Source organism: Cydia strobilella, chromosome 1 (assembly GCF_947568885.1).
Source record: "Cydia strobilella chromosome 1, ilCydStro3.1, whole genome shotgun sequence".
Classification (NCBI taxonomy): Eukaryota; Metazoa; Arthropoda; class Insecta; order Lepidoptera; family Tortricidae; genus Cydia; species Cydia strobilella.
The window spans coordinates 553,398-580,168 of record NC_086041.1 but is presented as its reverse complement, the minus strand read 5'-3'; the positions used below and the strand labels follow the sequence as shown (position 1 = coordinate 580,168).

The 26,771-nt window shown below is 37.5% G+C and overlaps 2 protein-coding genes across 2 annotated transcripts in view; both read right to left on the bottom strand.

The window, feature by feature from the left end:
* LOC134747452 (dystrophin) overlaps nt 1–23,407 on the bottom strand; it is a 628,976-nt gene extending 605,569 nt beyond the window's left edge. The window contains exons 1-3 of the mRNA XM_063682144.1: nt 23,279–23,407; nt 14,306–14,460; nt 10,663–10,804 (exon numbers count right to left, since the gene is read on the bottom strand). Coding sequence (XP_063538214.1) covers nt 10,663–10,804; nt 14,306–14,460; nt 23,279–23,356 — 375 coding nt within the window. The 5' untranslated portion in view covers nt 23,357–23,407. The remainder of the gene's footprint in view (nt 1–10,662; nt 10,805–14,305; nt 14,461–23,278) is intronic.
* Nucleotides 23,408–23,524: 117 nt separating this feature from the next.
* Nucleotides 23,525–26,771, bottom strand: part of LOC134748000 (uncharacterized) — a 448,054-nt gene continuing 444,807 nt past the window's right edge. The window contains exon 44 of the mRNA XM_063682700.1: nt 23,525–23,745. Coding sequence (XP_063538770.1) covers nt 23,525–23,745 — 221 coding nt within the window. The remainder of the gene's footprint in view (nt 23,746–26,771) is intronic.

Genomic DNA, 26,771 nt, shown 5'->3' with positions numbered 1-26,771 from the left:
GTCATCAGTAAAGTAACTTAAGGGATAAAACAGAACCGTATATTTTAATATATACTTATATTATACTGAAAAACAATCGAACTGACTCAACCCGAAAGTCAATATCCTGCGCAGCAAGCACTATTGCCGTACGAAAATCGCGTCTATGGCGTTCTCACGTTTATCGTTCGCTGTCAAGTTTCATCGATAACTATATGGACAATGATACAGACACGGTTACATCACTAGGGCCGGAATCCTGCCCACTTTTCCGCGCAGCCCTGATTAATGGTGCCGTATGAAAATTGCATCTTAGGCGTTCTTAGGCGTCTGCTGTCAAGTTTCATCGATAACTATATGGACAGAGATCGACACGGTCACATCACTAGGGCCGGAATCCTGCCCACTGGTCCGCGCAGCCCTGATTAATGGTGCCGTATGAAAATTGCGTCTCACACATTCTTAAGGCTCCGCTGAAGATCCGATGTCTCACACAAATCTTAGTCCAAGAGCCTGCGAAGTTTTACCTCGATTAATTTGAAACTGTGTCTCTTCGGTTGGGTCAAAACTCTGTTAGTTTGTCTACAGACAAAAATGGTACACATTTTTTTATACCACGTCGGTGGCAATCAAGCTTACGGCCCGCCTGATGGTAAGCAGTTACCGTAGCCTATGGACGCCTGCAACACCGGAGATATAACACGCGCATTGCCGACCCTTTGAAAACCTGTACACTCCTTTTTTGAAGAACCCCATACTGTAGCCCCTCGGGAAAACCTCGGCAGGGAGCTCATTCCACAGCCGAAGCGTACGCGGGAGGAAATTCCTCTTAAACCGCACAGTACGCGACCATTTAGGTGCTAGGGTTGAGGATAAATACCCTGGACATGTTGGATTTTGGCCACCTATACTGATTTGTAATGATTTTGTTAATTAAGATACGAGTACTTGGATCCTGCACGTATGATATACCTATACGGGCGTTTAACTGCTGGCTAAAAATCGTCATAAAGTATATATATCATTTATAGAACTATAACACTTTAATAGCTTTACTTTCATAATGAAAATATTTATATCAATTGCAATGTTAGCTTTGCAATGGCAATGATATATTAATATTACTATTGTGTGCCCTTACAGGGTGTCATGATCTGACTTTATATAATGTAAATGTAACACCTATTATGTAGAATGGAAGCATTTGAAATGTGGTGTTGGAGGCGAATGGAAGGCATTAGTTGGAGAGACAGGATAACGAATGAGGAGGTGCTAAGAAGAGTGAGTGAAAGAAGAGCTATTCTGAACACTATTGCAAATAGACGCGGGAAAATGATTGGACACTTAATACGACACGACTACTTCTTTAAAACTATCCTGGAGGGGCAGATAGAAAGGAAGCGGGATAGAGGAAAACCCAGACGCAGCTTTTTAGATCAAGTGAAAGAAAAAGTAGGGGTCGTGTCGCATCAAAAAGTCAAAGAGCTGGCGCGGGATAGGGAAAGCTGGAAGATACTCCACCGACAAGAGAATAACTCTTAAGTTAATGATGATGATGATTATGTACATGACAATACAATAAATAAATGATAAATAAATGAGTATAAAATATTAAATCTAAAACTCTAGCGCCTGACCAATTTTAAACACGTCAAACGTTTTAAAACCATCCATCTCATACTACCGATGAATCTTCTCTAAGAATTTATATCACCTGAAAGACATGCCATGATAATATACACGGTGGCTAAAAAATAAGTGCATTCCCGTTGCCAGGAAGTTTTGGGGATTATACTGAGCAACTTTTATCATGGGACCAACGCCGAAATCGCGAAAAAAAATGGCTGTTTCATACATTTAGGCTGGTCCATTTTCTGTGGGAGGGTAATTTTTTTTTTCGCGTTTTCGTGGTTGGTCCCATAGTACAAGTTGCTCAGTATAATCCCAAAACCTCCTTGGCGACGGGAATGCACTTATTTTTTAGCTACCCTGTATGATGTGCTGTATATTGATGACAGGACGAAAAACGCATAATGCATCAAACCAAGTTAGGGTCCACTATTGATCTCTTCCTCTAAATTGCATTCCACAATTTTTTTCAATACTATGGCGACCGTTGCTGCCTTTTCCAATATCCTGGTAAAGGAATTAGGAGCCCTTCGTTTTTCTTGGCCTTCTTTGATCTGCCTTTTCGCGCATTTCAAAGCTTTTCTGGCCGCCCGATGTAAATTATTTGCTTTCCGAATTATATTGGGGAATGTATTGATATTCTAATGCTGTTTTTGGATGGTTGGAGATGTTTGGAAAGTAGGAAAGCTATACCTAAATCATTGAATGACAGTTCATTTTTATATGGAGTCGCTGTCACGTAATTTTAAACTTTTTTGGAAATGTAGCACAAAAATTTAGAAATGTAACATTTAAGTAATAAAAATACAGTAGAAGGCATTTGTACTTATTTTACAAGCTTTTTATTAACTTGCAATGTACCTATGTATGTAATATGTATGTAACATGTTTGTAAGGGTCAAATTTTGAAAGTTAAGTTTGACCCACTTCCCGGTTTCCGATGAAGCTGAAAGTTTGCATACATATGTAAGTCGGGTGACAATGCAATATTATGGTACCATCGAGCTGATCTGATGATGGAGACAGGTGGTCATAGGAACTCTGTGATAAAACAACGCAACCTAATTGTGTTTGGGGAATATTAGTTGCATGTGGAAAGAAAAGTACAGTCAGCGATAAAAGCTTGTACCAAAAATGAAATTTTTGTCAAAAACTTATTTATTGTGCAATAAAGTTGTAAATAAATAAATAAATAAACATATTTCTTAAAAAATTTTTTTACATAAGCTCTGAGAGATGGGATTCGTTTTTTAATTCGCTAGTAAAAAAGACATTTAATTTACATCAGTTTTGTGCCTGAGATAGTTTGACGCTCGAACAAAGCGCGAGCGCTTATAGCTCGAGGGTAAAATTAATGTTTTGCTTTTGCAAATTAAAGAATGCTTTAAAGAGGTGTATTTGACCGCTATCATTGTGTGTCTAGACACACACCGACGCAGCACCGCAGCTCATAAACGGGTAAACCAATTTGGATGCGATTTGTTTATTTGAAAGCAGGTTTTCTATCGGTGTTTTTTAGATATTTTATCAAAAGCAAATGGTTTTTAACCTTTGTATCCTCGACATAATCAAAGTTTTGAAATGAAATAACCACTCCATTTCAACAGTCCCATTCAATGACATGCGGTCTGCCATTTTGATTTCAATTTAAACACTGATCCATCAATACGTTTAAGCTTAATGCGTACTTACCAAAATATTAAGTAGTTAATCGCCAGACTATTGAAGTTATTTACCTGTAAAAAAATATGATTATCAATCTTTAATTTTGTTTGGATACTTTATACTTAATATTAAATAAGTAGCTAGTTTATGAATAAGGTTAAAGTTTAACAATCTATTTTATAAATGTACTTGATTGCATATGATTTAGATGTGAAAACAATACCACGTTGTATCCAGACACTCGTAGGTTTGTTCCAAACGATCACTAGCATGCTTTTTGCTTGAGACTCATACTTTTCTATGAACTAAATTAAAATTAAATATAACTAGTGTATGAGCTGTAGAACTCGCGATATTATGCTTCATAAGCTTAAAAAATGTAAAAAAAATTACTTTTTTGAGTCATTATCGCAGTGAAATAACAATGGTCTTAGGAGTCCGCAGCAAGCTCGGCCGAAGTTCACCTTCCCATACAAACGGAGTTTCGTTCTCATTTTAAAACTACGTGTTCGATTGTAATGAAACTTTGCACATACATTAATATGAGGTATATCTAGGTCTGTAATTAGAACATATAGCTCCAGTTTATAAAACAAATGAAATAGAGCAAAAACAAGTTTTGTATGAAAAATTTAAATTCACTGTATTTTTTTTAACTATGGTATCTGAAGCTACATAAACTAATTACAGGCATAGATATATATATCTTATCCTATTGTAAATACAAAGTTTCATAACAATCTAGCTAGTAATTTTAAAATGTGAGCGTAACTACGTTTGTATGGAGAACCGAGCTTGCAATTAAGCTCTTCATGCGAATCTCCACCATTTTGAACATTTTCCAAAAAACGAAACTACAAACGAATTATATCTAACTACCAAACCTTCTCACAAAATTTCACGGTTGAGAAATGCGACCTGCAGAAGAGAAGATCGGGGCATACGAAAGCCCCGATCTCAGTTGGTCTATGAATAAAATAAATTAAATTAAATTAGGTACCTTCAATGGAATTTAAATCATTATTAATGGAAAGCATTTTTGCCCAAGCTGAAACAGAGACCTTCTCTAACGCTCGGTCAACAAGAACAGTTCTAAACGTCTTTATCCTTTAAATTCCGCTTTCAAAATTCCCCATTTAACTTTCTTTACGACAAATTTTAAATTAAAAAACTATTCCTTTCTGGTATTATCGCGGTTTCAAGAAGTTGGGTCAGTAATTTTAAAACTCTTCAGTGTAAAAGAGCGAATATTAAGGACCTACTACATAGTACTAGGAAGTAGTCAACTGCCCAGTGAACGCATATTTTTATAAACTTAAACCCTAAACAACTTAACCTCCTAAGTCCCAGCTTTTTTTAAACGTCATAGTCCTAGGGGACTCTTGTTCATTTTTTTGCACAATAAATATTTGCTGTCAGCCCCGAACAGACTATTTACAATATAACATTTAAAACTTTCGCGGTTTGAACACATATTAAATCACATTTAGAAACGGGTCTATCGCGAATTTATTTTGTTACCAGTAAAACCTGTGTCGAAACGTCGGTAAATAAAGGTAACAAAATAAATTCGCGATAGACCCGTTTCTAAATGAGACTATTTACAACTATGCACTGTCACAATACTCAAAAAGTCACTGGCTACTTAATCTTTCTGGTTTAACTCATTGGTTGACTGGTAGAGAATGTAATATTGTCTTCGGTTACCGCGATAGTTACTCATGAAATAAAACTATGAAAACAGATTATATCGCGTATATTGAATTTATAATACATCCCGACGTTTCGAACTCTTTACAGCGTTCGTGGTCAACGGGAGAGAATGCCTTAAAGGCATTAAGTTTGCCTTTTGTATGAAGGTACAATATTGTGCAATAAAGCTTAAATAAATAAATAAATAATACTCCAAACGAATATTCAAATTTGAAAGCGGGGGCATCTAAACATTTTGTACCGAAATAATTATGTACTATCGGTGTTCATTACTTGTAATTTACTTAAGAGATCGCTTTTTAGCGATAAGACCGCCTGTTGTTACCTGGTTCTATTTTTTCTTTAAATATTTCTTTGTAGTTTTACATGTATGTAAAATGTATAATTTTGGTGCAATAAAGAATATTTACTTACTTACTTACTTAATTCTGGGACTGAAGGGTGACTTTTATTATGTACAAAATTTGGTACCGCAGGACTTAGGTTAAACGGACGGAGGAGGATCGGACGTTTCAGTAGACGACACGTCCGATCGTGCGAAGTGGAGAGAAAAGACAAGAAAAGCAGATGGGAATAATAATTGCTAAGGAGAGAGAGAGAGAGAGAGAGGACTTAGGAGGTTAAAATATGTATTATTTAACTTGCGAGGACATGGACCGTTATCGGTCGGCCGGTTAAACAATATGGAAAAAATGAATAGGCCTTAGAGGGATATAGTGCCTTAAAACCTTATGTTGGCTCATAAGATACATAGCAAATATGTTTTTGTAAGATACACAGCCTACACTAGGTTAATTTAGTTATAAGCATAGAGTAACTTATACTAGAGCGGTACTGTCATAGTAAATTTTGTAACCCCAGTAAATTCACTGCCATCTGTCGACACACTTTAAAACTAAAAATAAATATTTATAAAAATACGATAAAATGTATTTAAATATGGATAAATGATTTTTTTTATTTGCATTAATTATTTTTACGATTTTGACCCATGTTCTTTTACTGATATGCGTTAAAATTGTTAAATAACAAACGAAACCGTCAACGCCATCTATACGACAGCAGGCCAAAGCTAGTAGCGCCCTCTGAACGAGAATCAAATTTTCTTGATTTTCGAGGCACGTTTTTTCCTTAGACTGTATCCATCTATTACGGAGTTATATCTATCTTTGTTATAAGTTATAACCCGACTTTATACTTTAATTTTACAATACATTAAGTTAAAAATACATTAAAGCGCTCAAGCTAAACTCGCCTAGGCAAACACGAGTCGAGATAAGAATATGAAATACGCGTAAGTTAAATATGTAAATTAAAATGTAACAAAACGCTACTGAGAAAATAGCACAAGCGATAGGTAGAACGAGAAAACGGAGATAATTAGTAATAGGTACTGTCTTTTTTTACGCATAAGCATAAAGATAAATAAAGTGTGCGAAAGCATTGGTCAATTGCATGTGCCGGTTAGACGATTCTTAATACATAGTCTGTGCGGAAGAAGATTTGTGGAATGTAAGGCAGCGAATAGATTCTACGACTCGTTTTTAGGGTTCCGTACCCAAAGGGTATTACTAAGACTCCGCTGTCTGTCTGTCTGTCCGTCTCTCACCAGGCTGTATTGGCTGTATCTCATGAACCGTGATAGCTAGACAGTTGAAATTTTCACAGATGATGTATTTCTGTTGCCGCTATAACAACAAAATACTAAAAACAGAATAAAATAAATATTTAAGTGGGGCTTCCATAAAATAAACGTGATTTTTTTTGCCGTTTTTTTTGCGTAATGGTACGGAACCCTTCGTGCGCGAGTCCGACTCGCACTTGGCCGTTTTTTTTTAATAAAAAGCAGTTTTTCAAATTAACGTACAAACAGCAATACACTTCTCTGACCATTGATAAAATTATTCTCCGGGTGCTAAAAGGATTAATTTGTTTGACTAGTTCTTATTTATTTATTTAAAAGAGTACAAATGGCGGACTTAACGCCTTGAGGCATTTTCTACCAGTCAACCATTGGGCTAAACAGAGACAGTTAGTTTGGTGCAGGATTGTAAAGAGTAAATATGAAAAAGATCCAAGTTAGGCTACTATGATACTATATTTACACAAATATCCATAAAGAAAATAATAATATACCTACATATGTACAAATTTAATATACCTATAACATACTTATATTTGATAATTATCTACCTACCTACTGATTTAGGATTGAAAAGACACTCTTATAACATAAAGTCTGTCAAGTTGTCGTCTTCAATTTCCGAAAAAAGAAGTTTTAACAGAAACCCTCATTATTGTTGCGGTAGAAAACATGATGTACAAACAAACAAAGTTTGTGTAAATGGTGCGAGTTACGAAACTTGGCGCAGCGTTTTGACGCACTCTTTACAATTTCACACTGTTCCAAAAGCTGGTATCTCCAAAAGAAAGCTTAGTTACATATGCCCTTTTGTAAGTTACATATGCCCTTTTGTAAAGTCTTATATCCAAGGAAACGTAAGTGACATGTGTCATTTTGGTGTGAGAATGTTCTCGCCAACTTTCGGTTTTGTCACGTTGTCGGGTTGGCGCTGAAATTTAAAACTGGTCGGAAGCAGTGAAAAATAAATGTATTATATGATTTATATGTGGTATTTTCTATAAAAAGGGACCTTATTGTCGATGGCGCTTACGCTATTATAAACGATGCCCCGATATAAATACAACGCCGCGCGACGCTGTGCGGCGTAAGCGCCATCGACAATAAGGTCCCTTTTCATAGAAAATGCCCCATATTGTTAAAGAGAAGGCGTAGCCCTCCCAGTAGCTCAAATTTTGGAACCCATAGACCTCCGGCGATATCAATTTGCCCTCCCCTACCCCGCTAGTTCACAGGCTGGCTACGCCTTTGTCGCCCGCAATATGCTGAGGTGAGGACATTTCGTGCCACTAATTTACTCTTTCTACGCTTTGTTACGTGTAAATTGTCTTGTGTGTGTTTACGAATAAAAAATATTCTATTCTATAACATTTGAAAAATGACAAAGTGTGGTAATGTCATTATTCATGTGCAATTTCTATGAAAATATGACGTATCTGTTCTATGGTTTGTATTTGACACTCCCTCGCTTGATCTAAGTCGCTGCTAAGTTCCAAAGTTAGCCGAATATCCCCTTAAATATTATTCAACGAAAAATATGATAAATATGACCCAAAAAGTAAGGTAAAAAAGCACCGGCTGCGTAAAGATACCCAAAACTTAAGCAATATTATATTCGTTCAAAACATCGGATCGGTACAGCGACGGAAGATATACTATAAATATGTGGTATTTTCTATAAAAAGGGACCTTATTGTCATTGGCGCTCACGCCATTATTAACGATGCTCCGATATAAATACAATGCCGCGCGACGCTGTGCGGCGTAAGCGCCATCGACAATAAGGTCCCTTTTCATGGAAAATGCCCCATATATAGGTTCAGACGAAGCTCTCAATATTGTATGTATATATAATATATATATTTGTCTTCGAAAAGCGGTCCATATGTCGTATTTTCTATAAAAAGGGACCTTATTGTCGAAGGCGCTTACGCCATTATTAACGATGCTCCGATATAAATACAATGCCGCGCGACGCTGTGCGGCGTAAGCGCCATCGACAATAAAGTCTCTTTTCATAGAAAATGCCTCATGACTGACACTTATATAATACATATCACTAAACGTTATTCCTTCTGCATAATTATATCCCGACCGCAGCCCAATACACCATTTTCCTATTAAATCACAACAATTATAGGCTTTAAAACATTTCGTTTATTATATAAGATGTAACAAAAATAGTGGGGATCCGTTTAAAGGCATATTCGGTATCGTGTTTCTAATAAAACGTTTATATAAGCTCGCATCTTATACCTAGCTTTTAACGAGCAATTCTTGTAAATATGTATATATATATATATATGTATATATATATATCTCGGAAACGGCTCTAACGATTTTGATGAAATTTGCTATATGGGGGTTTTTAGGCGATATTTCCCGGGCTCCCAGATATTTTTACTTAAAAAACCGGCCAAGTGCGAGTCGGACACGCGCACCGAGGGTTCCGTACTTTTTATTATTTGTTGTTATAGCGGCAACAGAATACATCATCTGTGAAAATTTCAACTGTCTAGCTATCACGGATCATGGAATACAGCCTGGTGACAGACAGACAGACGGACAGCGGAGTCATAGTAATAGGGTCCCGTTTTTACCCTTTGGGTACGGAACCCTAAGGTTTTTCCCTTTGGGTACGGAACCCTAAAAAGGAAAATATTATAGAAAGCACTAAACCCTTCTTATAAGCAAACATTACGATATTCAAAACGATAACAAACTTACAGCAACAAGTGCTGCCACCTTTCTCTGTTTTCCGATAAGCTGTAGGGGAAAGCTAAGGGAAATATTTTCAAAGGTCTCAGTCCCTTGAAAATGCCACGTAGGGAAGCTTCAGTAAGTACTACCGAGTTCAAGTCACTACACACAGATGGCGCTGCGAAAAATATGAACGAATCTCGTAGTGTACAAGCGCTCTGATACACGTAGCGACATCTGTCGGCGAGGTTCCGAACTAAATGTGTACAAGCTTGAAAATGGCGGGTTTAAATTTGTAGAAGTGCAGGTAGTACTGCAGAGAGGGCGTTGCCTATAGTTTTCTGTAGAGTTCAGCTTTTAACCTAGGAGCCTAATAGATATAAAATAGCAAATATTTCAATGATAATTTTCCTTTGATCAGCTTTTAGGTTAATTAGAGTGTTTTTCTTCTTATAAACCTTAGTGGCATATTGTCAGATATGAGTTATTTGGCTTGTTTACTATATTTCCGCCAGTGGCGCCCGCCTAGCGGCTATGAAACATATGACATGAAATATTTGACAGTAGATAAATATAAAATAATGTGGCCTAATCCACATCGGTACTAAAAGTACGTTAATCAAATAGATTCACGAAACCTTCTTCGTGTGGACCCACGAATGCTTACAACATGGCGGCGCGCGAGCCGACAACCGTTGCTAATTAATAACCTAGTAATTCTAGATTACTGTTTACTAAGTGCGTACATTATCATTTACGATCTACGTAGGTCTAACACCCACAATAAGATTGAGCCTTGAGCCCTTGAAAGCCACAATTATTACCAGGTGAAGTGAATATCGCTTTTAATTTCCCCATTTCGCTTAAGCCCTATGCTTTAACTATTTAGTAATCGTTATAACCGTTACTGCAGCCTATGGACGCCTGCATCCACTGTCACATAGCGTTGCAAAGACTTTAGAAACCGGTACCCTTTTTAGAAAATACAGTAACAAAGAGACATATTATAATTCTGATCGATTTGTTAACACTGTTGACGCCTTATCGTGAACCTTATCAGAATGCAAGAAGGCAGTAACCGCGTGCGTCAGACTTCTTTGGCGGTTAAAGGAGTAAAAACACCGGCCAAATGCGAGTCGGACTCGCGCACCGAGGGTTCCGTACTTTATTGTTATAGCGGCAACAAAACTACATCATCTATGAAAATTTCAACTGTAGCTATCACGGTTTATGAGATACAGCCTGGTGACAAACAGACGGACAGCGGAGTCTTAGTAATAGGGTCCCGTTTTTACCCTTTGGGTACGGAACCCTAAAATAGACTGAAAGCTTACCTTGAGCAGATGAGGGTCCCTCTCGGCCGCGTCGAGGAGCGACTCCGCTTCACTCAGCCAGGCCACGAACTTCTCCAGCGATCGATCGAAGTTCTGCAGAGATGAGACGGCGGAGTGCAGGGCCTTGCCGCGAGCCACGATGCTGTGGGGGCGAAAAAGAAATTAATTATTAGTTATTTATTCCTAGGGCAAAGAATAGCATAGAGTAACTTATACTAGAGCGGTACTGTCATAGTAAATTTTGTAACCCCAGTAAATTCACTGCCATCTGTCGACACACTTTAAAACTAAAAATGAAAATTTATAAAAATACGATAGAATGTATTTAAATATAGATAAATGATTTTTTTTATTTGCATTAATTATTTTAATGATTTTGACCCATGTTCTTTCACTGATATGCGTTAAAATTGTTAAATAACAAACGAAACCGTCAACGCCATCTATACGACTGTAGGCCAAAACTAGTAGCGCCCTCTGAACGAGAATCAAATTTTCTTGATTTTCGAGGCACGTTTTTTCCTTAGACTGTATCCATCTATTACGGAGTTATATCTATCTTTGAGAATAGGCATAGCCATCCAGTGGGGTAATGTAGCCAGCCTCATGGGCACCCTTCCGCAGGGGACAGATTTGGGGGACCTTTCATAGGTAGGTATTTTTCTATATTACTTTAATTTTTAAGTAGTTTCATTTTAATGTTAGTTTAGTTTATGTTTAGATATATGTAGTTTTAATGTTTTTTTTTATATTTATATATGTATTTTGTTATTTATTGGTAGGCATTTTTTAAGGAAATATTCCATGGTAAACGGTTACTGTAAACTAAAGTGTCAGATTACAGAATAGCAAATTGCGGAAAGTTTTCAGTTGAAAAAGTTCTCGGAAATTTCAGGAAAATTACAGGTAGGCATTTTTGAAGGGAACATTCCCCGGTAAACGGTTTCTGTAACCTAAAGTGTCAGATTACAGATTAGCAAATTGCGGAAAGTTTTCAGTTGAAAAATTTCTCGGAAATTTCACGAAAATTACAGGTAGGCATTTTTGAAGGGAGCATTCCCCGGTAAACGGTTTCTGTAACCTCAAGTGACAGATTACAGATTAGCAAATTGGGGAAAGTTTTCAGAGTTGAAAAAGTTCTCGGAAATTTCAGGAAAATTACAGGTAGGCATTTTTGAAGGGAACATTACATGGTAAACGGTTACTGTAACCTAAAGTGGCAGAATACAGATTAGCAAATTGCGGAAAGTTTTCAGAAAGTTGAAAAAGTTATCGGAAATTTCAGGAAAATCTCACAGGGAATAAAGGAAACTTTCATTTTGGAAAGAGAAAATTTGGATCCCCAAACAAGAGAAGTTTCTTAAATTTTTCATGTGGAAATTTCGCAATTTTATGCGTTAAAAACATAAATGTACTTGTACCTGATTCGAATACGCCATAATAAATTGTCACTGTGACTGCTTGACTGTTTAAAATGGTATTTGTATCCTCTAATTTTTGTTTATTCTTTGAAATAATAAATAAAAGACCTCATTGTCGTATCTGCGACGATGAGGGCTACCGTTTTTGTGCTCACCAGTTAGCGCCACTGTAGATGTAGGTCCAGAAAAACAAACTCTAAATACTTCTATGCAATATACAAAATATTTTTATGAAATCAATATGTTCTAATACACAAAGGTATTTTAACGTCTAAATGTGTAACTTTTTCAACCTGTTTAATTTTGCATATATTTTAGTTGGCACTTTTTTTAAACCACTAACATCTATTGTTTACCATGATTAATCAATTAAGATTAGTTGATTAAGATGGACAAAGATTTACCACAATTATGAATAAGGAGAGCAAATTCTTAATAAAAAAGCTTGAAACCCCCCAAACTTCCATGCATTTGACATTTTGAAAGACCTCCATCAACACTAGCGCCCCTAGCGGCGAAATAAAACGCGGTAGCCCTCATTAACATGTTACTTGTATACCATCATAGACATAGTATAGTAGTTAGACATGAAACCGAGCGACCAGGGATAAGAGAAAGACATATTCATGTATTGACAGGTTAATGTATGGCAGCATAATCCTTTTTCTCTTTCACTCTTATAAATTTCGGTATTTCGCCATCGCCTCCTACCTACCTATGCTGCCATAACCCGACCATGAAAAAAAACCCGGTCGGTGATAAGGACAAAGCATGGCAGTATTTTCTCTTTCCTCTTATAGGAATCGCAATAAGACTATCTTTCTCTATCAAAGAGTGTCAGGCCCTTGTTGTATACTGATGCTACTAAAAGTTTAAGCCAACGATGACCAATGACAAATTTAAAGGAAACGGAATTTCACAACCAGCGAGAAAAAGAAGCCGTAGATTTAATTAAAGCATTCGTTAGATGGCAGTAATATTCAAATTCTCTCTGAATTTTTGCGTCGCAGTCGTAGCTAGAAGTTACCGTGATTCGGAACTTTCTCGATAGGTGGCGCTGAATGGCCGCCGGCGAAACAAACTGTGCAAAACGAAGTTTAGGTAACGTGTACTAGCTGAAGTTAACGTTACTGCGATGGAAGATGGCAGCACTAAGGTTTCCCGTTTTTGTATGGACGAGTGCGAGCTATACTTCCCTCTTAACAATTTACCAAATGTAATAAGCATCAAGGTCTTAATTGCAACGAAAAATGCAAATGCATCAAGCCTTTTGAAAGTTGACTTTTGAATTAAATTTACGGTAAAACCCGTAGATAATTATTTCGTTTACAATTGAATGTGGACTGTATTTTCCAGTAGTTAAGGTCGAAATTCGGAACACAAAACGGCTTTCCACCCTTTGGGAGGTCGAATTCTGTTTAAATAAAGTTTACGGTGCAGCCAGAGACAAATGAATAATAATAAATCATGACACGCTTACAGTGTACCGCCGATCTTAGAACTCTTGGAAATGTTATTTTCAACGTGACGCTAAGACCGGTTGTCAGTTTGTACATATACATGAACCCATCCATAGGGTTTTAAACCAGGGATGTTGCGAATATTCGCATCCGCATCCGCTACCGCGGAACATCCGCATCCGCATCCGCATAAAATCGATACAGAGCTTAATGCGAACAGGAAAGTGTTAGCGGCGGCATAAGTGCTAAAGAATTTCGTCAATAGCCAATAGGAATCTCGTTTCGTTTTTGTGATTCGTCGATCGAGCACTTTGACGAGCCTATGACGGACAGCGACAAGAAGTGAAAAGTTTGTTTTATTTGGACTTTTGTATAGTAATGCGATTATGGGGCACCTATATTCTTGTTCAAATACTGTTTCTTTTTTAAAAAAAATTTACTAAAGTGTAATATTTGACGTTTTTTTATGTGCCTAACGGATGTGAGCCTTTAAAAATCTGCATTCGCATCCGCAGATGTCAAAAAATCGGCATCCGCAACATCCCTGATCTAAACCTTCAAGAAAAGAGCGTATTCCCATCTTAAAGGCCGGCAACGCACTTACAACCCCTCTGGTGTTGCGGGTGTCCATGGGCGGCGGTAATCGCTTTCCATCAGGTGATCCGTCTGCTCGTTTGCCTCCTATTTCATAAAAATAAAAAAAAAAAAAAAAAAAAAAAAAAAAAAAAAAAAAAAAAAAAAAAAAAAAAAAAAAAAACTAACCTGTTATTAAGTTCGTTGTAACGATGGTTGATGGACTCAGTAGCTCGCTTGATGCGAGACGTATCGTCGTTGCGATACACGGCGATCAGGCGCTGCGTTAGTTGACCGAACAGCTCGATTTGATGCTTGTACTGGTGCACTTCGGCGTGGAACGACTGGAAATATACATTTTAGATTAGCAATCAATAATATTAGGTTAATCATGAAAAAAGGTTTAGAAGTAGTAACAACAATTAAGAAAAGGAAAACAGCATATTTTGGACATATATATAGAAACAATAAATACAATTTACTGAAATTAATAATTGAAGGAAAAATTGAAGGGAAGCGTGGTAGCGGTAAAAGGCGCACATCATGGACTGGAAATATAAGAGACTGGTTAAAAGTGAACAGCATAGATAGACTAATTCGCATGACGGAACATAGAGAGACATATGGTCGCCGACCTCCTGGACGGAGATGGCACGTAAAGAAGAAGAAGAATAATAGGTTGACAATTTTTTTAATGGTATCAGTCGATCAGGTTTGTTTTGAGGATCAAATGTCTGTATGGGACCCATTGTCTTAAAGCAATACAAAAGTCACAAATGATGGTCAAAGTCTGGCATCGCCAATTTACTGACCAAACGCTCAAACACAAATGGCAACACATCGTGACGTCACTGTGTCACTTAGCTTAGAAGCCGTTCCGATGTATGGAAAACAAGGAAATTGCGATTTTGTCAGTGAAATGTTGCGTTTATGTATATTGTTGCTACACAATATTTTTTAACTAAAATGTAAGGAATCGAATGGTACCGTTAGTTTTTTCCTATTTGAATGTCAAAACTAAGTTTTTTTTTCGAAACTGAAGTTTTGTATTTTCAGCATTTTCTATCTTTTTAACTAGATATAGTTATAAAATTCAACATGTGTCAACTACTTTATTTACACTGATATTGACAAATTAGCAGGCCTCAGATAGTTAAAATTCTAACTAAGGAGATATAGCACAGGGCGACTTTATGTAGCGATTCAGTAACGCGAGAATAGCGATGCAGAACCGAAGTGTTCACGTGTGCGAGGGTATATATATGAAATATAACCAGCAACAGTATCGCGACTGTATATGTCTGTATTGCGGCTGCATCTATACTGAATCGCTGCAAAAATTCGCCGTGTGCTACCTCCCAAACAAAAATACCAAAACTATGCATTTTAATGGCCCTTATTCATAAAACTTTACGGGCCTGATTTGGTTAAATTATTAAGCTTAGAATAAATTTAAAAGTGGAAAAATTACTGCCTTGGGTGAGACTTGAACTCACGGCCTCTGGAAAGATACTCCAGCGCTCTGCCAACTGAGCCACCAAGACCTCATCCATAGTCAGGAAATCTTCCCACTATATGTCTATAGGTCTAGGGGAGTTCAAGTCTCACCCAAGGCAGTAATTTTTCCACTTTTAAATTTATTCTAAGCTTAAAAGCATCGATCGCAGACGTTTCTGCTTGTTAAAAATTAATTTAGTTAAATTATGTTTTATCCCTTTCTTACAAATACATAAGTCAAAATGACAGATACAGACAAACGATTCATAGCTAATTCAGGCCAGTAACGCGTTTATGTTCATAATATAAATTCGTATAGATTAGTGTAAAAATAATTTATATTGTAATTTAATATTATGAAATAAATAAATCTAAATCTAAATAACCTTTACTTTTTTAGCTCACCTTGTTACAGTCAGGTATGTGCTTGATAGTAGAAAATAAATACATTATACAAATGTATTTATTAATGTATAAATGTATTAATCTATCTCACCTGATGGTCTCATCGGAAGATCAGCGCTGGAAGTCACCAGCAGCATGCTGAGATGGGGCCATTTCGTGACACTTTATTTTCACTATGATTTAGATTTAGATTTATTTATTTCATAATATTAAATTACAATATAAATTATTTTTACACTAATCTATACGAATTTATATTATGATCGTCAAGTGGAAAATAACAATATATATGTTCTTTTAATGTATGTGTATTGTCTGTGTGTTTACGAATAAAAACTATTCTATTCTATTCTATTTTATTCTATTTGGGTCGGTTACGTAATACATATGACAACAAAAAAAATTAAAAATCAATCTAGTCCCAGTAAGCTCCATAACAATAAGCTTTTTATTGGTGTAACTATTGGCAGAAATAGGTAATGTTATCACCATTTGTATACCACGCTCACATCATTAGGTCCGGTATTAAACATTCAACACTTTATTCTGAAAAAACCGGCCAAGTGCGAGTCGGACTCGCGCACGAAGGGTTTCGTACCATTATCTATAAAAACGGCAAAAAAATCATTTTATTTGTATGGGAGCCCCCCTTAAAGTTTTTAGTATTTGTTGTTATAGCGGCAACATAAATAAATTATCTGTGAAAATTTCAACTGTCTAGCTATCACGGTTCATGAGATAAGCCTGGTAACAGACAGACGGTAAGACGGACAGCGGAGTCTTAGTAATAGGGTCCCGTTTTTACCCTTTGGGTACCGAACCCTAAAAAGACCAATGTAACAGATTTACCTGTCTGATTTTACTAGACCTAGGGCCTAGATGCAAATGAAAATAAACGGCTGTATATTCAACTTTAAGGTTAGCTAATTTTCTATCCAACCTTGTCCTAATAATATGAAAATTCCTGGTTGGTTTGGTATCACGATCTGTTTCTTACAACTATTGTAACTTTTCTGTGATAAGTGTCGATTTGACCAACGAACATCAAATTTTCAAAAATAATTTTCATGTTTAACAAAAAAAATTGACGTTTTTAGGGTTCCGCTCCCAAAGGGTAAAATCGGGACCGTATTACTAAGACTTCGCTGTCTGTCTGTCTGTCTGTCTGTCTGTCTGTCTGTCTGTCTGTCTGTCTGTCTGTCCGTCTGTCACCAGGCTGTATCTCATAAACCGTGATAGCTAGACAGTTGAAAATTTCACAGATGATGTACTCGTATTTCTGTTAGTTTACTGATGTTTAGCCGAAAATTGTATTGCAGAATTTCACTTGGCAACCAACTTTTCGCCAAAGTTTCATTTGGCCGAATTTCATTTCCCAATTTTACATAATCCAACCTAACCTAACCCAACCTAGTACGTCATTTTCATTTCTCAACTATGGGGTTGGGAAATGAAATGGTTGCGAAATAATTATTTGGTAAAATTTCATTTGGGAAATGAAACTGATGCCATAAGTTTGTTGGGAAGTGAAATTTGGCGAAAAATATTTTGGCTAAACGGCGGTATCCCATTTCTGTTGCCGCTATGACAACAAATACTAAAAACAGAATAAAATAAATATAGTGAGGCTCCCAGACAACAAACGTGATTTTTTTGCCGTTTTTTGCGTGGTACGGAACCCTTCGTGCGCGAGTCCGACTCGCACTTGGCCGGTTTTTAATCTCAAATATTTAAAATCCCTATTTTTTTCAATCACCACGTTATTTCAGTTGAAATAAATTAAGGCGGTTCCCTGAGCCAGAAGGCGAAAAATCTCCTTATATGATCATGTTTTTCTAAGAGGCGTTGATATTCGTAGACGTGGAAAATATATATGTAGTTCTTGACTATATTGTCTTTAATAACATAGCTTCCGTTACACGAATTATGACACTTCGCTCGATACAATTAATTCCCAAAGTAACCTCTAACTCAGACTTTAATCAAACTTTACTCGGTTTTTTATTATGTCATACTATAAACAAAAAAAGAAGAAAAACCAATCTTAACTTAAATAGTAATTTCATAGCTTTCGAATTTCGATATTGTAAGGAAACGTTTTAAAATAAATAAAAATCGTCAAAATTCGATCAAAATTGACACTTGGCGCGCATGCTCTTTCCCGTTTTTTCTTTCGAAATGTGACAGTGACAGCGGCAAACCGATGGAACGGCCTTAAGGCTTAGCAAAAGCAAACTTTAGCGAAACTAAGCAAAGCATAACAATGAGTAAAGTATTAATTATAAAACCTGTTTCGCTTTGTTAGCAAAACGCAAACTAGTGGAACTATCTTTCCGTTTGCAAAGTCAGACATTGTCAGCAAGGAAGTTTAATTTGATGCTGTTTCATTCTTCCATGGAAATTACAGAAAATGTATTGTAACTATAAGGGCGAAGAGCTTCAGGGGTGTTTACCAACTCTTGATTAAGCCTAGTCGAGAATGAGCAATATCTCTGTATTACACTTTTGATTTGACCTCGTAAGGCCTAATGTGCATTACAATATATCTTCTTCTTCTTCCTATCCCACGTCATGTGGGGTCGGCACAACATGTTTTTCTCTTCCATTCTCCTCTATCTTTCGTCACCTCAGCACTCACTCCTTTCTTTCTCATATCCTCTTTTACACAATCCATCCATCGCTTTTTGGGTCTACCATACGCTCTCCGTCCATCAACATTCATCCCTAACATTCTTTTGCCTATATGGCATTCATCCCTCCTCATCACATGCCCATACCACGCTAACCTACTACTTCTTATCTTCTCCGTTACTGGTGCTACTTTCAAACTGCCCCTAATATACTCATTCTTAATCCGATCCTTCCTCGTCACTCCACACATCCATCTCAACATTCTCATGTCTCTGTGCATTACAATATATAGTTAACGCTATCTCTACTGAGCTCGTTCACTTACCTGTACTAACAATGGCATTCTGTTAAACAAAAGCCATTATTTCCTTTGTGTCAGCGCGTGGCCTTTGTGCCTGAGGCTCACACACAATTGGCCACGCGCGCAGGCACAAAGGCCACGCGCTGACACAAAAGAAATAATGGCTTTTGTTTAACAGAATGCCATTGTTAGTACAGGTAAGTCAACGAGCTCAGTAGAGATAGCGTTAACTATACACTCTGTTTCAATCTCATTTGAACCTTACATTAACTGAATTAAGTAGCATTTCTTTTGTTTCATTATTTTCTAAAACAAACGAAAGTCACCCTAATCTTCTATACAACAAGGTTCAAATTAAAAATAGGGAAACTTTGTATGGTGGGCCTTAGGAGGTTAAGTAAAACTTTAATGTAATAATCTGTAGCTACAAGTATGATCCTGCAATTGGCTTTCCATCTCTTATTAGGGTTCCGTAACCAAAGGGTAAAAACGGGACCCTATTACTAAGACTCCGCTGTCCGTCTGTCTGTCTGTCACCAGGCTGTATCTCATGAACCGTGATAGCTAGACAGTTGAAATTTTCACAGATGATGTATTTCTGTAGCCGCTATAACAATAAATACTAAAAACAGAATAATATAAATATTTAAATGGGGCTCCCATACAACAAACGTGATTTTTTGCTGTTTTTTTCCGTAATGGTACGGAACCCTTCGTGCGCGAGTCCGACTCGCACTTGGCCGGTTTTTAGGTAATTGGTGCTTCTTAGTATTGATAGCTGTTGGATCTCCAAAATAAATAAGAAAAGGTATATATGGCGTTATTTATAAACGCGCTACAAGACTTAATTAGCTAAACTGCTCCCACCTATGGGACGGTTCTGCCAAATATCAGCTGGCGGCCCTGGACTCAGTAGAGCGCCGGGCTCATAGACTCTTTGGCGATGATCCATCGGTCAAGTCAAGGATACAGAGCCTAGAGCATCGCCGTCGAGTCGCTTGCCTATCGGTGTTCTATCGGATACATTTCGGGGAGTGCGCACAGGAACTGCACGACCTGATCCCACCTTCCCCTTTCCATCATCGGACATCCAGGCGCGGGGAGCGTATGCACCCGTTCGTGGTCCACATTCCATTCGTTCGGACGAAACGTTTTGCCTCCTCCTTTTTGGTACGGACGGCTAAGGAATGGAATGCGCTCCCGCCATCTGTATTCCCTGATCAATATGACCTCGGTCTCTTTAAAACAAGAGTGAATAGGCTGTTACTGAACCGGTGAGCTCCATCTTAGGCCCTGTCTTCACTTTCCATCAGGTTTGACTAGGGCCAATCGCCGATCAGTTTATAAAAAAAAAAAAAAAAAAATTGTTTGTATTACCTACAAGCCTATTTTTATCTGTCAGTGATTTGGGCATCGCCTAAGGCATCTTCATGTATTCAAAGTATTATTATGACACAAAGAAAAATGGACAAAAGAACACAATTTACGTAAAACGAGGGCCCATACAATTTACTCGGAATATCTGTGCCTTTAGAAACTAGCGGGATTTCATGCAAATTAGCTAAAGTGTGGACCAAGCGGGCAAACTCAAAATACTTGTTGTAAGGAAAAACTGAAATAAGTATTCATTTCGTTACTATTTATTTATGAGCAAGCTCATGAATAATAAAATTGAAATTCCTGTCAGTTGAAGAAGAAATAAAAGTATAAAAAGATTAGCTTTTTATTTTTATTTCAATTTTGCTAAGTAATAAGTTATTAGTAATAACGTAATTGAGTTTAAATGTGGTGCAAAAAACTGATGAGATTATTTTGAATTAAATTAATTATTGCTTCATAAAAATTGAATTTCGTTAAAACAATTATGTTGTGAAAAATGTATATTTTATGTCTACATTATACATACCTTAATATACATTATTATTTTTAGACTTTAACGGAGATTTCACTTTACAAAATTATATAATTATCCTGATCTCAAATTAAACTTTATTCTTCTTTTGTCCATTTTGTATATATATAAAATAGACAAATTTAAAAGTTAAATCAAGAAACACAAACCAACTGAATACTTTCGTAAACTGCACGAAGTCTTAGCAAGTTGCAGACTGTTTCCGTTAAAATATAAACAAATAGTGATAGTTAAGGCCATTTACAGCAATTATGCAAATGCGGGAGTGCGGCCGCGAGATCTTCGCGCTTCGCCAGACTTGCAAATTCGTAGGGACGGGGGTGTAGTCTCTTGGTGTAAATCGACATAAGAGGGCTGATAGAAAACGCCAATGTGACTTTTCGTAGCATCTATGACGCAATGAACGACATAATTGGGCCGGTAAGGCAGCGGCCGTCACAAATTTTGTCAGGTAAATTTTAAGTTTCATCAGGAAACAACAGTTTGCTTGCTGAGGTGGCGGCAAATCTGAATGCAGCTGACATCCGAACGTCACCTACTGCTGCAACGTTTTCCGGGGCGGTGTCACTGTCAATCCCGAGTGTCGGATTGAACGACATCAATGCGGCAACGATTGCAATTTCCTTTATTTGATTTAAATTGCTCTAGAAAATAACTTAGATGTCTACTTCATATAAAGAATAATAATAACTGCATCAATAAATTGCTCTGATATTTAGATTAAGGTAATATTTAAAACTTGACAATTTAAAAGTGCTTGTTGCTAGGCCTATTTGAATAAAAAATATATTGAATTGAATTGAATAAAACTAATACCGCCCATGGACATCTGCAATACCAGAGGGATTTGCAAGTGCGTTGCTGGATTTTAAGATAAGAGTAGGTATTTTTCTTAAAGGCCGTATCGGTCCGGAAATATCGCGGACAGTTCATCAAGTTTCAGTTTAGCTGGAAGTTTCTGGAGAAACGCACAGCTGAATACTGCCAACCATCTAAGTGAAGATGGAAATGTTGTCACTTAGAGCGATGGAGGAAAGAAGCGATAGGGATAAATCCGAAGAATTCCTTGGAACACTTGCTGTTGCTGCCCAACTCATTTTATATTCGACTTTGATCAAGGCTGTGCCGCATCCCTATTTGCAGTAAGTGCAATCTGAATAACGCCGAGAATTCCGATGCAATATACTCAAGAGCAACGAGAATAGGCCACGGTGCATGTGAATTCTGAGCAAATAGATTCATTTTTATAGCTCTCAAGTGTAATTGCAAAGCGACGAGGGAATTCGAAATTCATGTGTGAAAGGAATTATATTATTCTCGACAATTTACTGTTACCGTCTGTGAGATAAATACATTTAGCCGATTTGTATTAAATTTAATGGATCGGTGAGGGAACAAATATCATCAATCGCTTGCCCTTGTCCCATTCACTTGAGGTCGGCGCAGTATGTCTGTCGGTGAGGGAACAAATATAATGACGCTAAATGATTTTTGGCGCTGAGGCGGACTTTCCACTTTAGGCGAAGATGAGCGGAGATGAAAAGGGACGTGCGGGAATCAATCTAACGGAGCGAAGAAGAGATTTGGATAGCAACCAATGCTATTGGTTTATTTCCGTCCGTACGTACGTCTCCTCTCATCTCCGGCTCAGTGGAAAGGCAGCCTTTATTTGTACAACAAATCTGAAATTGTAGTAGTATTTTCAGTGAAAATTGATGATGGCATGTGTAAAATTTTACGAAGTCATGTATGTAAGTACCTACACACAAAACTACTAAGCTTCTGTTCTCAAGATACGTGAGGGGACTGCCTGGATTTACTTTAAGGGACATAATATTAATCTAACAGATAGCGGTCGTATTTTGGAAGGAAGGGATGCTTAGACTGAGTACCTCATAAGTATGTGGTTTGTTTATTGTCATAGAGCTTACTAAATGAATAGACTGATTGATGCTAGATCTTCCCTTATTTGCATATATACTGAAGATGGGCGTCAGCGTCATGTCACCTGACCACGTTTTTCTATCTCTGTCTTACCTTTTTCTCTAAGCTGCATTTCAGGTACATAATTTCCCAGGCTGAACCATAGAAGCCAGCCTCGCCAACATACTCGTCAGCCCGGTGTCGGCATTCTACCTGACCATCCCTATCTCTGTCTTAACTTCTGTTATCTAAGCTGCATCTTAAGCAGTTTAGCCGTATATCTAGGTTGAGCCGTAGCAGCCAGCCTCGCCTCCATTCTCGTCAGCCAGGCGTCAGCGTCTTGTCACCTCGCCTCGTAGCGCTGTCACTGTCTTACCTTATGTTCTCGCAGCTGCATCTTCAGTACATCAGCCGTATTATACCCAGGCTGCGCCATATCAGCCAGCCTTGCCTCCATTCTCCGTTCTTATCCAACCACCTTCCTTCATCTTACCTTCTGTTCTCGCAGCTGCATCTCAAGCACGTCAGCCGTATGCCCCGGCTGCGCCATAGCAGCCAGCCTCGCCTCCATTCTCGTCAGCCAGGCGTCAGCGTCTTATCACCTCGCCTCGTAGCGCTGTCACTGTCTTACCTTTTGTTCTCGCAGCTGCATCTTCAGCACATCAGCCGTGTTATACCCAGGCTGCGCCATATCAGCCAGCCTTGCCTCCATTCTCCGTTCTTATCCAACCACCTTCCTTCATCTTACCTTCTGTTCTCGCAGCTGCATCTCAAGCACGTCAGCCGTATGCCCCGGCTGCGCCATAGCAGCCAGCCTCGCCTCCATTCTCGTCAGCCAGGCGTCGGCGTCTCGTCGCCTCGCCTCGTACCGCTGGCTGTCACCCAACATGGCGTCGAGCTGAGCCTTGCGCTGGAGCACGCGCGCGTTGGCCTCATCCCAGTGCTCGCGAAGGGCAGTTACTGCAAACAAAGTAAAGTGTTAAAATTGCTATACGATACGATATTACGATAGCAAAAAATTAGTAAATATATTTTTGCTGAAAATTTGTTAAATCGTTTTTAATTAGAAAGGGGGTTTGGCCAATTAAGGAAAATAATATAATGTTATGCTACAAGTTCTTAAAATATAACAGTGCCATACCTTTCGCAGCTAAATCATAAAGTTTACAATGCCAATTTTTTTTTAATAAATCGAGGACATTTAGATTTTTTTCTTTAATTAATTTTCTCAATTCTCAATTTTCTCAATTGCCTGTGCAAACGGGAAAGTATGTTAACGTTTATTTAACGATACCTACACTTCTTAACACATTAAATGAAAACGTAACGTTATGTTGAAATAAGCGAAATGTGCGTGATTCATAGGAAAATTTTTTTTATACTCCATAGCCTATGTACGCCTGCAACTCCAGAGGAGTTACATGCGCGTTGCCGACCCTAACACTCCTCTCCCTCGAGCTCTGGCAACCTTACTCACCGGCAAGAACACAACACTATTAGTAGGGTCTAGTGTTATTTGGCTGCGGTTTTCTGTAAGGTTGAGGTACCTCCCCAGTTGGGCTCTGCTCTAGATCTGGAATGACATCCGCTGTCCTGTGCCCTACCACACAAAGCGAGATGTCATTCACAGTGCCCATACCTCTCTTTTGGACGTAGTTTAAGGACATACCCGGGTCCAAATATTTGTATAATTCCTTCCATAAAACAACAGAGCCAACTGATGCCTCTGTACGCCACGCGTGTAATGCGGGCGCTCTTCAAAGGATCAAAAACGTTCGAAACATTAACTTCTTGATACTTGTTCATACGTCATGCTAAATATTTCTCTAGATAATACTTAGCTATTTTTTTATAAAGGTTAAGAGGCACACATGTAGAAATAACATATTATTATCATGTATAAATTGAGGGACACGTGTATGAATAACATATTTTCATGTCAAATTTCTCACTCAGTTTGATTGACGAATGTTTCAAAATATATAAAAAAATATTCACAATAGACATGAAAACATGAGCTTATGAAAAATACACCAAAAATCAGCCAAGAGTGGGATTTGATTAAAAGGAGGTAGATTTTGACGTCGCAGGTTGCATTTCTCTTACTAATTTCAAAGTAATAAATAGTTTTGATGTATCACGCAAATATTAACTAATTAGGTTGGTTAGAAAACTCTCATTACCCATGTACCTACAGCTTTTTTTACGATATATGAGCATAACACATTTATGAGCATCATAATTTTAATTAACTGTTAGCAAAATGATCAGGACAAAAAGTAATACAACTAATCATCGCCATACACCTGAAACATTCAGTGTTCCGATTATATAACATCATTGCAATTTGTTGCACAAAACACGGATAATTATAATATTACTTGTAATAATAATAATTACGTAATTCATTTTGGAGTTGAAACTCTAGGTCTATGGGGACCCAGCGCGCATCGCGAAGCTGGCGGCTTCCTCGCACAACGTATCAGCATTGCGATACAGCGAGGAAATGCCGCCAGCATCCTTGGTACAATGCCTCAAGGGCCTATTTTAGATTTAAGCTAGTTATTAATTTCGTTTACGTAATTACGTCGTTGTAAATAATAATGAGTAAAAATCGTGAAAGTTCAAATCAGTGTGTTACGTCATGTAAGTTGCCTACATCCACAATTTATGAAAATCTCAATGAATCCAAGCCAAAACCTCATTTATTTGCAACACATGCAAAAGCAATGTTATTAATTACGACATAGAACAACTTAGGTATCAACTGTTATCTTGCTTAAAATAATTCCAAAAAGCAAACGCCCGCATTTTGAACTCTATTAGGAAAGCAGCAAGGGTTATTTAAAGTTTTGAAATTGAACAGCACAGCAACCGCAACTGAAGGCCTATCGCGAACCAAACGAAGTTTTGCCTCTGACGCACTAGTAAATTAGTACGTAAGTGCGACAAAGAGGCAAAACTTCGTTCGTGGTTAGAGGTAGGCTCTCTAACCATCAATGGACCTTACGACTTTAAAATAAGGTTTAATATCAGTTAACTTGTGAAAATCGCTAGCTGCCCAGTGGGCCGCGTGGCACGGCGGACGGACAAAACAACTGCGTACAAAACGAAATAGACTGTCAAATTAGTTTTGCGCGATTGAAAGCGCTGCAGTTATTTTCTGCTTTTGGCTGCTTTGAATATAAATGCACGAAATGCTTTGAGGTGCAGTGAGTTCATGGTAATTGTTTTCACGTACACTACAGTAGGTACACGAAAGGTTTATTAGTCACATACAAATGTTTTGGATGAAAATAATTATAAATTTCGTGTAAAGCTGAGGGGAAGTTAAAGAAGTCAAAGAAGTGTAAAACTTTTCAACAGAAAAAGATGTTTGGTATAAATTCGGTAGATAAGGGTAGGCGCATGTACTTATAGGATATGAAGGAAATATTCACTGTCATTGTGAGAAATGTTTTTTATAAGAGAAGTTATTAGTAAAATGGAAATATAATAGTGACGTCGATACATAATGGGACTGGTCAAACAAATGTGCTAAATGCACACCATGCATTGCATTATTTAAGAGTGGCAATATTTTTAATGTTTTTATTTTTAAGTTTTATCTTTTTAGTTAAGTTATTTTAAGAACATATTTTTGTACGCCAAAAGGCAAAACATAGTGAGACCAATTTTATAATTTTATACACCACTGTAACAGTAATACCTATAGTTTTACAAATAAACACTTTGACTTTGACTTTGACATGTGTTTAATGCAACGGTTAGCTGTTAAAATTTAATTCAGACAAAAATGGCTGCCGAACACGTGTAAATATTATCAATGTGAAGTTTGTATGATATGCAATTAAACAAAAACAAAATGAAGTACGTTAGGACCTGGGAAAGGATAAAGGATACTATTGCAATTAAACAAAAACAAAATTAAGTACGTTAGGACCTGGGAAAGGATAAAGGATACTATTGCAATTAAACAAAAACAA